The 13,156-nt window shown below is 55.8% G+C and overlaps 1 protein-coding gene across 1 annotated transcript in view; it reads right to left on the bottom strand.

Annotated features, from left to right (window-relative positions):
- Window positions 1-13,156, bottom strand: part of PHACTR3 (phosphatase and actin regulator 3) — a gene marked incomplete at its 5' end in the record, with an annotated part of 236,614 nt that overhangs the window by 69,135 nt on the left and 154,323 nt on the right. The window contains 3 exons of the mRNA XM_082671318.1: window positions 4,396-4,643; window positions 5,460-5,634; window positions 8,158-8,370. Of these exons, the coding sequence (XP_082527444.1) occupies window positions 4,396-4,643; window positions 5,460-5,634; window positions 8,158-8,370 (636 nt within the window). The remainder of the gene's footprint in view (window positions 1-4,395; window positions 4,644-5,459; window positions 5,635-8,157; window positions 8,371-13,156) is intronic.

The raw sequence follows: 13,156 nt of genomic DNA, 5'->3' as shown, positions 1-13,156 counted from the left end.
CTATGGAGACAGTAAAAAGATCAGTGGTTGCCAGGGGTTGGGGGGAGGGAGGGATGAACAGGCAGAGCCCAGAGGATTTTCAGGGCAGTGGAACTTCTCCATATGATACTGTAAGGACGGACACGTCATTATACATTTGTCCAAACCCATAGAACGTACAACACCAAGAATAAACTCTAACAAATTATGGACTTTAGGTGACCGTGTGCCAGTGCAGGTTCATCAGTTGTAACAACTGGAGGGGATGCTGCTAATGGAGGGCGCTGTGCAGGTATGGGGCAGGGGAACAAGGAAAAGTCTATATTTCTTCTTAATTTGCTGTGAACCTAAAATTGCTCTAAAAAACAAAATCTTTTAAAAAATCACCTTTGATGGACTTGAGAATGTCCCCAATTACCTGGCACTGACTGCACACGCCCACAAAGGTACCGTGTGGACACACACACATGCAAGCCTATGTGGGAGCATAAACACAGCACACGAGGCACAAACACAACAGCCTGTAACGCATCTTTGTGTTGATCGAGACATCGTACGTGCCCTGCATGGAAATCCAACGGCCAGACCCAGACTAAAGCAAATACATTTTTCACTCCAACCGGATCCAGCAGGACAGTGTTGGAGCTGATTCAGGAGCAGGGCTGCCTCGGATGGGGTCTCCACCACCCCCAGAAATTAAACCCTGATGTAGCTACTACTAGAGAATTCAGGCTGGCGAGATGTTCGGTAACAAGCACGTCCTGGGGTGTTCACGCTGGATGAGACGCCACCTGCAAAGGCTCCATCGACAGTGAGTTATGAGGATAACTAAATAAATACCAGTGCAGTTCCTATGGTTAATAATGGATGAAGCCGCTGCCTCTGCACCACAGAGATCTACAAAGAACACACCAGCGTGATGCTGGGAGCGGGGTTTGAACTCGAGCAAAGGAAATAAAAGCTGATATTTGCCACCGTGCTACCAGGCCAAGCAGAATACGTTTATGAGCCTTTCCCGCTAGGAACCACTTTGCCCCAAAAGTAAGATTTATAGACTTTTCCCAGAACCGATATTGAATTTTTTTTCCTCCAAGCATAGTGTCCCAGAGATTCGTAACTTTGAGGGAGTTGCAAACACACGTGAGAATATGATAAAGGCAAAGAATCCACTTTCTGCCCTGGATCTCAGGGGTTCAGGGACCCCGGACTGTGTACCGTGGCCTCAACTACAGATGTCAGGGGTCAGTGTGTGGGCGTCGGGAATCCCCAGATCTGCCTCACTGCGTGCAATGCGCCCAGCCCTCCACAGGATGCTCTTAGGGTTGGATGTGAGCCCTTGACCTTGAGCCCCAGACAACGATGCCCACAAGAGGGGTGGCTTTACCTGGGTTTGCAAACAGAGTCAGTGCACTCCTTCCTGAGCACAGCCTGGTGGGATCCTGGGCATGTTAACAACAGCAGAGTTTCTAGAATGAGTTCCACCCTCCCTCTTCCTGTCACCACAGTCAAACGCCAAGTTCAATTAAGGACGCCGGTTTGAGAAGACAACAAGAGACTCAGGTTTGCCCCACATCCTGGGAGAACCCTCGGAGGTGGCGAAATGGCTGATCTGCCACGTGAGGCTACAGACACCATCTCCTTTCATCCCGACACCCCATCATTCACTGACATTTATTGTGTGCGTAGGGACTGGCAGAGGAGTCGCTTGTTATGCCTGCCGGCTTCCTGGAGGAAGCGGTGTTTTAAACCCCGTGGAGCCGCACACACCTCCTGCGTGGTGAGCATGGGAGCCCTGTGGTCAGGGCGTGTAAGAAGCAGGGAGGGTGTGTGGCTGGGTCCCAGGGGGCATGGAGAGGAGACAGCCCGGGGGACAGGGACAGGCCATGCAGATCCTGGTGAGGTCAGGGCGTTCAACCCCTCGGAAGCCACTGGAGGAATGTGAGCAAGGGGTGACGTTCCCTGACGTCTGTCTGTGTGGAGAGGCTAGAACAGAGGTGATGGCGCAGGCAGGGAGCCTCGGGGGAGGCTGAGCGCAGCAGAGGGGGACTGGCCCGACGTCTCCAAGGAGGAGTCATTTGCGTGTCAGGTGCAAAGTCCAGAGAGTGGCACGGTGGCCCCAGGCCACGGAAGGTCAGAGGCCCTGCTCACAAGGACAGGGAACGGTCTGGGTTTGAAGGCAAAGATCAAGAGCTCCGATCCAAAGATGTCGGGTCAGCCGCACCTCCAAGACCCCAGGGGGACGTGCTGAGTTAACAGGACAACCCCTTGGAGCTCGGGCCACGTGGGCTGGAGGACCTGTCGGATTGGCAGGTGGTATTTAAAGCCACTCATCCAGCAGCTGCTCACTGACTCCTGCTTAGAACCAGGCACATGGGGACGAGGGGGCACAGTAGTCAAACACATACATTAGGTCATCAGTAACAACTGAATAATGATAGACTCGTGGGGAGACAGACAACAGTCAGACAAGGACAGAAGTCAGGGTAAAACGGCAACTGTGTCAAAGCCCTGAAGGGAGGTTCACAGCGCCGTCATCAGAACAGGGAGGAGAAGGTCGGAGCTGATCAGTGAGGGGTCGGGGGCGAGGCAGGCGGGGACCCGCTCCTTCCCACAGCAGGTCTCGTCTGAGGCGCGTGGACTGGTCCCACTGCTGAGGACCCGGGCGTGGGGTTGGGGGTAAAAGGTCCCAGGGGCGACCTTGGCTCAATAAGAAAAGGAACATGCTACACCATCGGGGTGACAGTGTTGGGTAGAACAGTGACCCCCAAAGATTGGTGCACCTGGAACCTGGGAATGTGACCTTATTTGGAAAAAAAAAAAAAAGATGTAATTTGCTTTTGCAGATGTAATTAAGGTAAGGATCTCAAAATGAGGAGATCATCCCAGATTATCCAGCTGGGCCCTAAAACCAATGATGAGTGTCCTTAGAAGAAAAGGAGAGGACACGAAGAGCTGATGTGAAGATGGAGGCAGAGATCAGAGCGCTGTGGCCACAAGGCAAGGACCACTGGAGCCCCCGGCAGCTGAAAGAGGCAGGAAGAACCCTCGCCTAGAGCCAGAGGGAGTGCAGTCCAGCGAGCAGAAGCCAGGGACGCTCCAGACACCCTACAAGGCCCAGGGCAGCACCACCACAGAGAACTGTCCAGCCCCCAATGTCACTGGTGCCGAGGTTGAGGGACCTGCTCCAGCCCGTGAGCCCTGTCTACGCCAGCCGTTCTCAGATGTGTCCCACGTCACCCCATCCGGCAGGATGCTGACGGGTGTTTAAGGGAAAGGGTCCCAGGGCCAGAGAAGTTTGGGAAACATCACAAGCTTCATCCTCTTCTTAGACGTCCAGGGCCCTACGGCTGTGAGTTTCTGCCACGAAGACCTCAGTTCGACTATCTATCAGCCTCTTCCAACCTCGTGGGTGCCGTGTCACCCCACATGTACCGCAGCACATGCTCCCGGAAGTGCTTCTCTAGGCCAGCGTGGAGAAGGCCCAGAGGTACGCGAGGTCACAGGAGGGGATGACAGTCAAGGCCAGTGTCTAGCCCTGGGCTCCTGGTCTGTCCACCTGGTCACGATTCGCCCTGCCTGTACCCGCTTAATACCAGCCAGCTCAGTTTCAATGCCAGCCCCTTCCCGACTCTCCACCAACACCAGACCAGGTCCCCAGTGGCTCCACCCAGAGCTCTGCCTGTGACAGTGATGGTCACCATGAGATGCTTTCAGGAAGAACAATAACCCCTCACTTAGGAACAAGAATCCTCCCCCAAAGGCCTTAGAGGCACGTCCACCCTTGACCCTCCTACAAGAGACGAAGCCTGCACAGCCTGCACCAGGACTCAGCACCCTTTTACCTGCATCACGAGGGGTCTACGATGCTCTGTCTCTCTGAGTCCCCAGATCTTCAAGGGTAAGACAGACCAAATACCCTGATCTTTAGAACATGTTGTGAGGACAGACAGAGACCTCCTAGGGCCTCGTGAACACGTGGTCCTGAACTAACAGATGCTGCCGGGCTTATAGTATTTCCGAGACGACTGCTGGCATCAGCCCCTCTCTCCTTCCCTCCCTCCCACTTCCATCTCATCTCGTTTTCCTATTAACATTTTCTGCTACATTTTCCAAACGCTGGCCATCCGAGTGCCACCGACACCACCTCCTGCCGTGTCATCCCAAGCAGTGATGCTCTGTCACTTACTGAGCCACTTCTGTTTTTCCAACACACGTGAAAATGAATATGCAATGGGCAGAATAAAGCAAACTCACTCAGGTCCATCCTAACTGTGCCCTGAGCCTGCCCGCAGGCAGCCTGCTCATGAAACAAGGGGGGGGGGTATCTCTCTCCATCACTCCCCCGCCCCCTCTGTGCTGGCGGATGCGCACCTCTGGTGGGAGGTTCCCACCCCGCGGGATCCACCCTCCGCTCACCAGAGATGATGGAGTCATTCAGGGCCTCTTCGTCTTGATACAAAAGCAGGTCATCCTTGAGCTCGGAATTCATGATCAGGTTCTCCTTATTCTCCTCGGACTCCTGAGCCACGGTCCACTTGCCGTCCGAGACTCCATCAAAGCTCCAAGCCTCGCCCCGCTCCTTGCCCCGCTCCACGCTGCACGTCCTCGACAGCCGGACGTCCACGCGTTTCTTCGGGGACCCCTTACTGTCCCTGCCTTGGAAACTGAACCAGAAAGGCAGTTCGTGTTATATGTTGTCCAGCTTCACCTGCAAACCCTGCAAAGTCGACTTGAAGACTTATAACGGGCGTTGCAAAGACGACCCCCAAGTATGTGCAGCCGATACACAGGACAAGACGCGCCGGAGGCACACGCGGCTCCGAGTCCAAGGCAAACGGCTGCTTAGGACGTGCTGACCCGAATGTCACAGACATGCACGTAATAAACCCCGCCAAGGCTGAGAGCAGCAAACACTCAGATCAAGGATTTCCTCAGAACTGAGCAGGGCATTTTATTTGTCCAATATTTCTGCCAAGCCACACGTGTATCCCATTGTCTGTTTTGCCCTTCGATGACTCACTTATCCTCAGTCTATGAGGCATATGAGACCAAGAATAAAAGTCAGCTTCCGAGCAGGCTTACTTGTGCTCTTGCCTGATGAAAACGGGAAGCCGTCAGAGTCCCGAGACAACGTAACAGCTACTTCTCCCTCTCAATTCTCCCCCGGGATGCTCCCACCCAACCCTGGATCCCTGGATCCTCCGGGGGAAATGCAGGGACTTTGTGGCTGGTCCCCACGGTGCACGTCACCCACTTGACCCCGCCCGGAAAGTGGCAACTGAGACCAGCTACAGACCAGCTGCACAGCCCAGTGCAAAATGAAAACACGAGCTCCTTGCTCAGAAGCTAGGAATTCCAAGCCGGGGACAGCAGAGCATTGAGTTCAACCCGGAGCCCGCCCCCCATAACTGCCATCCATAAGGCTGGCAGCAGATAGGGATGTGGGCACACAGGTCCCGCTGCCAGGGGAGGGGCCTCACCTGTCCTGGCGGTGCTTGGTGGCCAGCGCCCTGTGCAGCTCCTCGATGACTCGGCTGGGGGGCAGCGGCCGGTGGACAGCGGTGAGATGTGGGGACCCCGTGGGCGTGGAAAGCTGGCCTCGGACAGGAGGGTCAGTACTCTTCCCGCCAGAGCCTTGGAAGAGTGTGGCCTGGCCTGGGGCGTAAGAAGAACCAACAAGAAGATAAGTCTTTGGGGGCGGGGAAGTGGGGCTTTGCAGAAACACAGGAGCCTGTGAGCAGAGGGGACACAGGGCTCCCGGCCAGGGGAACCCACTAGTACCAGATGCTACACCATGTCCCTTCGCCCCCAAAGCCGGAGACGAGGTTTGTCCCTGACCGGTTCCAGTCCATCCTCCATCCCTGAGCTGAGCCCATGGCAGTGCCCACAGGCCCCCTGCAAGGTCTCAGGCACCGAAAGCCTCCTTCCCATGTCTCTCCTACAAACTCCTGAAGCCATACTTCCTTTTGCGGAACGTGGAAGAACTCCCCAAGCTCTACAGCCGTCGCTCATCCTGGACCACTCCCACGGCCCCCTCTGCTTCCCCACGCCATCCGTTCACGTCCGCCGCCAACCCTGCACCTCACCAGAAGGGGCCTTCTGATCACGGCTCTCCCATTCTCCTTGGGACGAGATGTGGCCTGATGACGGCAAGTCCCAGGGCCCCAAAGGCTGCCCGTTAAACATATTTGATATTTTTTTCCTTTTTTTCTTTTTTGGAATTGAAGTATAGTTGGTTTACAATGTTGTGTTAGTCTCAGCTGTGCAGCAAGGTGATTCAGATAAATATAGATATATAATGTGTTTAATACTTAAACATAGTTTGATATGTTTGAAATGTTGGCAACACAGTTTTAAAATATTAGACACCACGCAGACCCAGCACAGCAAGTCTGTGTGTGGGATCTGGGTGCAGGTGGCTCCCTGACACCTGGGGGAGGGTGGGCTGAGGAAGCGCGTGGGCTGGGGGCCGCTGTGGCTATCTCAGCCGAGCGAGCACCGGGGTGGGTGGGGAGCACGGAGTGTGTAGCGCCCGTCCCCTCGTGCCCCAGTTAAGCCCAGGTGAAGGGCCTTTCTCTTCCTCTGCTGCCACCTAGTGGCCACGTGCTGAAGCAACTATTTCCCCCTAAAGGAAATGAAGACCAAGTTGCCAAAATGCAGTCTCAGCTGTAAGAGATCCAGGCCAAAGCTTGTAACCCTCCCCCCCCTCCCGCCCTAATCCAGTCCCGACTCCTCCTCGGTGACTTGTCAGAAAAGGTCTCCGAGGTTCAGGAGCTCCTCGCCCCTGAGGGGCTGGGGGGAGTCAGAGAAGCTGACCCAGGACTTAGGACACGGGGAGAGAGGACTCACGGGACATGAAACAGGCTGATGTCTGATCCTGTCTAAGCACAACGGGGACAGAGGGTCCCTGAACTAATTATACAGGAGCCCGAAGGAAGTGGGGCGGATGGTGCCTTATCCAGTGGATTTCCAACTGTCTCACGTTTCAATGGATGGAAGGGGGATTCGCACACAGACCGTAACAAGATGCAGACTATTTGCCTCAAAACTTTAGTCTGTGTGGCCATGTCACTCTGGGAGTGACTGACTCCCAGAGATGGAGAAAGAGGCAGAAAGCAGACAGAGGGGTCAGATCACCTGCCTGCTCCTTCGATCACAGTTACCCACACTCGCTGAGCACCTGCTATACGCAGGCGCTGGGACTAGGGGTGATGGCAGAGTTCCCTCAACCGTCAAGTGGGGACACGTTCCCTCCCCAGAGGGGCTGGCCTCCTTGCGGTGCCTGGGGGTGGGCAGATCCTGACAAGCTGTGAGTAGTCGTATTACAGGTGGTGGCCAAGGATTAGAGCAAAGCTGAACCCTGCTATCCACTCTCATCCTCCTGGCCCCGCCCTCAGAGGCGGCTCGCAAGGCTTTACTCTTAAACAATCGCCTCTTTGTGAAAGGCCTGCTTTCCCCCTGAGACCTGCAGTGTGTGTCTCCTGTTTCCAGCAGGGACGGGACAAGAAATACCCAAACTTGAAAAGACAACGCCCCTACTTCCTGGGACCCTTCAGCCAGTGTGGCCAAAGCTACAGGAGGCGATGCCTTCGCGGGCCTCTGCTCAGCCGTGCTCCCCTCTCTGACCACCACCCTACAGTCCAGGGTGGATTCCTGGCTCCGCCTTGCTGGACGGAGCTCTCACAGAGATGAGCAGAGATCATGAGATGGACAGAGAGACAGAGGAAGGGGAGATAGGGAGTGGCAGGGAGGGAGAGAAAAGAGGGGATGAGAGGGAGGGGGGGGAGGTAAGGAGACAGACAGACAGACACTGACTCAGAAGCAGAAAGAGAAGGACAGGCAGACACCTGAATGTCCAGAAAGATAAAGCCCCCATCCTGGGGGCTGTGGCTGCGCCTCCTGCATCCCTTCCGGAAGAAACCTTTGAGCGCTGCCCCACATGTGTCTGAGGGAGCCCGGGCTGTCTGCCTCTGACAACCAGGGCTCCTCCTGGCTAAGGACCGCCCTCCCCTCTCCAGCTCTGCTCCCCTGGACCCGCCCAGAGCCCCAGAGCATCGCAGAAGCCAAGGGTGAGAACCGGCCCGCAGCGGGAGCCCAGTCAGGATGGGTCGGAGGCATGGATGGATGAACGGAAGGAAAAAGGCAGCAAGGTGGATGGGTGGATGCACGCAGGCCCACCTGTGACGCTCCTCGTGGTCCTGGAGCCTGCCTTGGGCGGCGGGGTGGGCAGCAGCGGGGGGCTGGGGAGCTGGCCCACGGATCTCTCCAGGGGTCTGGGAGGACTGTCCAGGGGGTCGGACCCAGCTAAGGCTTGAGAGAGCTCGTCCGTGGAGGGTGGGAGGCTGCCAGCAGCACCTGCTTCTTCATCTCTGGATGCGGACGACATCTTGGCTGGTTCAAAAGCAAAACAGAGAGTTCACACACCACAGCTCCTCTGGCTGGGGTGGGTGTGAAGACAGCAAGGGAGCTTGGCTGGGTGGGCTCGATATCACGGAGCAGGGTACAGAGGGGTCACCTCTCGCACACATGTCACTCCCCGTGAGTTCTACTATCAACAGAAACATCAGAAGCAGAGAGGAGGGAGCGGGGAGAGAGGGAAATAACTTCAAGGGCGTGGGCGATGCTGTCCCTTTTCCACTCAGTAGGTAGTACTGAAGCTCCCACCTCACCTGCGGCTGCTGGTCACAAACACAGGCTTTGGAATCAGATGTCAGTTGGCCCCTGCACTTACTCTGCGACCTCGGACGAGTTCCTAATCTCCTGTGTCTCCATTTACCCGTGGACGACATCGGACTAACAGCAAGAGTCTCTCACAGGATTGTGAGATTTAATCAAGAAGCGACAATGAGATGTGCGGCTGGCGCGCCGCAGACCCTCAGATCCCGCAGTGATTGATTTTACGTGCCCGGGTAACAACAGTCCCGCCCGAGTGAGGGCTGTGAGCTGAGTGGCAGGGGAACAGCAGGGAGCTTCAGCTCTGAGGAAGGGTCAGCCCGTCCACAGCCCCCATCCCCTCTCCTCCCAGCTGCTGGCTCAGGCTTCTCCCCCTCCCGAAGCACTGCTCCCCCCTCCCCTGGCCTGTCCACCCCTGGGCTTTCTCCCAACCCATCAACTTCCCCTCCTCTCTTTCTCCAGCTCGAGTTCCACCATCCATCACTCAAGAGCCGTCTCACCAATACCCCCAAGCCCTCTGCCACCCTTCCTTTGCGTTTAGCTACCTGGGAACACCCCATCTCTGGATGAAGCCTTCATCTGCCAGCTCCTGTCCCTGGGGAGTGCTGTGGGAGACAGACGGCGACACAGAAGCCCCAGTCCTGGCCATCTCAGGACCACCACCCTCAGGGCCCTTGGTTCTGCCCCAGCAGGTGGTCACTCTGCTTCAGACCTTCTCTCTCTCCTACCTGCAGCTTCTCACGCCCTCCTCCTGTGCGGCCTCACCTCCAGCTTTACAGGGGAAAATGAGCCCATCAGACCAGGGGCTGGGGGGAGCTCAAACCCAAACCTACCATCCCCGACACAAGAAGAGAGGCGGCCTCCCATCCCCACCTCGGGACCCCAGCCCCCCTGCCCGCTCAGAGCACACACCCCGGGTGCCCCGCCCCACAACGTCTAATTTCATCTTTGCAACCACCTAAGGGGGAAGATCCTAACATCCTCTGGGAACAGCCTGACAGAGCTGGCCCCAAAGTCACCGTGCGGGATGAGAACGCTTCTGTGGGGGGGGTGGGGGGGGGTGGCACTGTCCATGGTGCTGACCGAGGCTGGCTTGATCAGGGCCCTCACAAAGCTTCAGTGAACCTCTAGAAAGGACCACTGCAGGCCCAGGCATCCCATTGCTTATCACCATTTCTGTCCTTTTGGCATCCCTGTTGGCAGCTGAATACCTCTCGGGCCAGGCCTTTTCCCTGGGAAGCTCACAGAAATGCAGTCTTTGCCTCAGAAGGGCTGTGGCCCTCCCAAATCCTGATAAGCAAGATCTGGGAAGAGAAACGTCCCCTTCCCACCCGCTGCAGAGACAGAGTCAGGTTTGTATCATGAGGTTAGTCTGAGCTGAGAACAGCCACTACAGAAGGCTCCTTACCTTATGCCCTGCACGGATACCCATGTGAAAACACCATGGTTTTATTTTATTATTGACAATAATAATAAAACTGTCCTCAAAAGTAATATTTGTTCATAGGCGTTTTTTCTAAAGACTCCTAGACTTCAAGACTATTGTTATGTCCCATGAACTGTGACCCGCAACTTCTAAGACTCTACAATTCTGACTGTTTTAGTTAATAAGTTTTGCAAAAATAACATTAAAATAAACATTTTGTGCTTCTAGGTAAAAACAGTTGTGTGTTTTCCTCGGTTAGGCCACAGGTGAGTGTGGAAAGGTCCCTTTTCTCCATGTGGGCACTGGGCCTCCTGGCTTGTGTGAATCAGAGCAGGGCAGTGGACCCTGATCCTCGGGAGGCCATGCTCCCGGGCCCTCAGTGGCCAAGCTTGCAGCCGGAAGCACCGGCTGAGGGGCCGGAGTGAGCTTGAGCACTCGGTCCAGGCTTGGTTTCTATCCTCTAGGCATCCAGCATGTTCCCAATGTCACGGTTTCGGGGGAGACAGGTGGCACAGGAATGGCTCACCTGACCTCAAGCTCACCACACCAGTCTCCCCCATCCATCCTTTGCCTCTGTTGTGACTGACTCATTTCCAGAGGAACGGCCTTGGTCTCCACCTCTCTGAGCCTCAGTTTCCTCATCTGTACAAACATCTGTATAAAACAGCCTCTCCTGCCCACTACAAGGGAGGGAGACTCCCATGAGGTCGCGGAGGGGATGTCTGAAGCTATTCAGCACTTTGGACGGTCACGGGCCACACTGCCAGGGATCGAAGCATTATTTTGGAACATGGATGAGTTTTCCTCTCATTCTAGGTCAGGGGTTCTCAACTTCGGCGGTATTGACGTTTGGGGCCAGATAATTCTTTGCCTGTAAAATGTTCAGCAGCAAGCCCTGGGCTCTATCTGCCAGATGCCGGAGTGACAACCAAAACTATCTTCAGACACTGCCCCATGCCCCCTGGAGGGGAGGACGCCCGTGGTTGAGAGCCCCTGCTTGAGGCAGACACTACTTAGACTTCTAAGGGGATGCTCTGTGGTGTCTCTTGGCGAGGGAGGCCTGTGGTGAGACCCACAGCTGTGACATACTCTCCCGGGCGCTGCCATCATGGAAACCCCGACCAGCCAGTTGCTCCCTCTGGGCCTTGGTCTCCCCGCACGGACCTGGGAGTCTGGACAGGGTGGGCGTGTTTGAACTGGGCTCCATGGGTCCCCTTGGGAGGGCTGCCGAGAGAAGGGTTAACAAGGAGACGGCCCTGGGTCAGGGTCCCCACACCCGCTTGGCCAGAGCAGGTCCCCCCGGCTCTGTCTCAGCACAGTCCTGCCATGTCCATCCCTGCACCCTCCCCTGCGGTCCTGGACACCTCGTCCCCTGGTTCCCTCCTGCTGCTCTAGCTGCAGCTGCTCAGCCCCTCTCAGGCTCCCCCTGGGCTGCCCCAGGACCCAGCCCTTGGTCCTCTTCCCCATTAACCCACTCTCTCACCTAATTCTCTCCTCCAGTCCTCTGGCTTCAAATCCATCTCATCTCTGTCAACCCCCTTGACCCTTTCTCGGAGCTCCAGACTCATCCATCATCGGCCACATTGACACCTCCATCTGGAGGTCAAATAGTCAAAATGAATCACGCGCAAACCCATCTCTTGATTTCCCAGGAGAAACCCCTCCCCAGTCCCTCTTCTCTCTCACTCATCCATCCATCCATCCCACAAGTGTCCTTGAACAGTTATGGGGCCCTAGGAGCTGTGGACACGGCACTGACCAAGACAGAGCCCCACCTTCACCAGACTCGGTACACGCTCCCCCCACCCCCCAAGCTGTCCAGCCAGACTGGACACAATGCTCAATCCCTCTCCTGTCCTCTCCATCTCATGCCCACCCCTCGTATCTAATTCACGAATACATCCTGGGCACTCTGCTTCCAAAATATGTCTCGGAAATATTGTCCTCCCAGTGTCAGCTGCCACAGCCTCTGCCTGAACCTCAGCAATGACCTTCAAGCTCCTTCCCTTCCGCCCATGGCACCCCAAACCCATTCTCTAAATGAGGGTCAGCAAGCTTTCTCTGTAAAGGGCTTTGGCTTTGCAGGTTATAAGGTCTCTGTTGGTGCAGAAAACTCTGGAAGGGCTGGCGACCCGAACAGCAAACTCCCTTGGTTGTGCACCCAAGTGGACGTGTCGCCACCCCTCACCCTCAGTGCCACCCAGTAGACCTTTCTCAGATGACAGAAACGCCTCCTTGTCTGCTACAGCGAGCAGCTGACAAGTGGCCGGTGCAACGGGGGAGATAGATTTATTTTCTTTGGTTTTAATTCATTGAAATAGCCACGCAGCTAGTGGACAGGGCAGCTCTGGATTTCTGGGAGCGAGTCAGTGGTCACAGCCCTTCAACCAGAGAGGTCGCAGAGTAAGATTCTAACAGCCCCAGGGAGGTCCCCCCTGCCACTAGCCCAAGATGCAGCGGGTCCCCCACCCTCTGCTCTGAGGGCCCCGGGACCCAACACACCAGGAACTCACCCCAAACACCCTCCTCTGATGTCTCTCCACACTGACCCCCCTCACACCCTGACCTGTCTGAGGGATCCTCGGTCTAGGAAACCGGCGTCTCAGCGCCTCCTTTGCCAATCTACATCTTTCTGCACATCTCACGCGAGTGTGCAGCTACCACTGTATTAAGTAATCTTCTCAAAACTGAAACGTTAACATCTGTTAAAGTCTCAAGTGTTATATCCAAAAAAAATTTTTTTTTAAATGTACACGCCGACATCAGCTTTGCATGTTCCCCGCATCTGGATCCCTCCATCGGGGCTGTCCCTGTCCAGCCCTGACCAGCAGAGGGCGCTTCTCACCAACTGAGCTCCCAGCCGAGGCCCTTTTGCCTGGGGCGTGCTGCTGGGTGGTGGGCTTGCTTTATACCCAGTTATCACCCACTGGAGACATTCTGAGACCGAGAGAGACCAGCCTGAGAGGAGGGACCTAGAGGGATGGGGGGACAGCTGCCGTGGTCAGTTTCACAGAACCCCAGTGACACCTGGCATGTTCTCTGGATCAACCCCCAGCTTTACCACTTATGTGCTCTGTG

The sequence above is a fragment of the Grampus griseus genome (genome assembly GCF_964374135.1).
Source record: "Grampus griseus genome assembly, chromosome: 14".
Taxonomy (NCBI): domain Eukaryota; kingdom Metazoa; phylum Chordata; class Mammalia; order Artiodactyla; family Delphinidae; genus Grampus; species Grampus griseus.
This window is presented reverse-complemented; position numbering and strand designations above follow the sequence as displayed.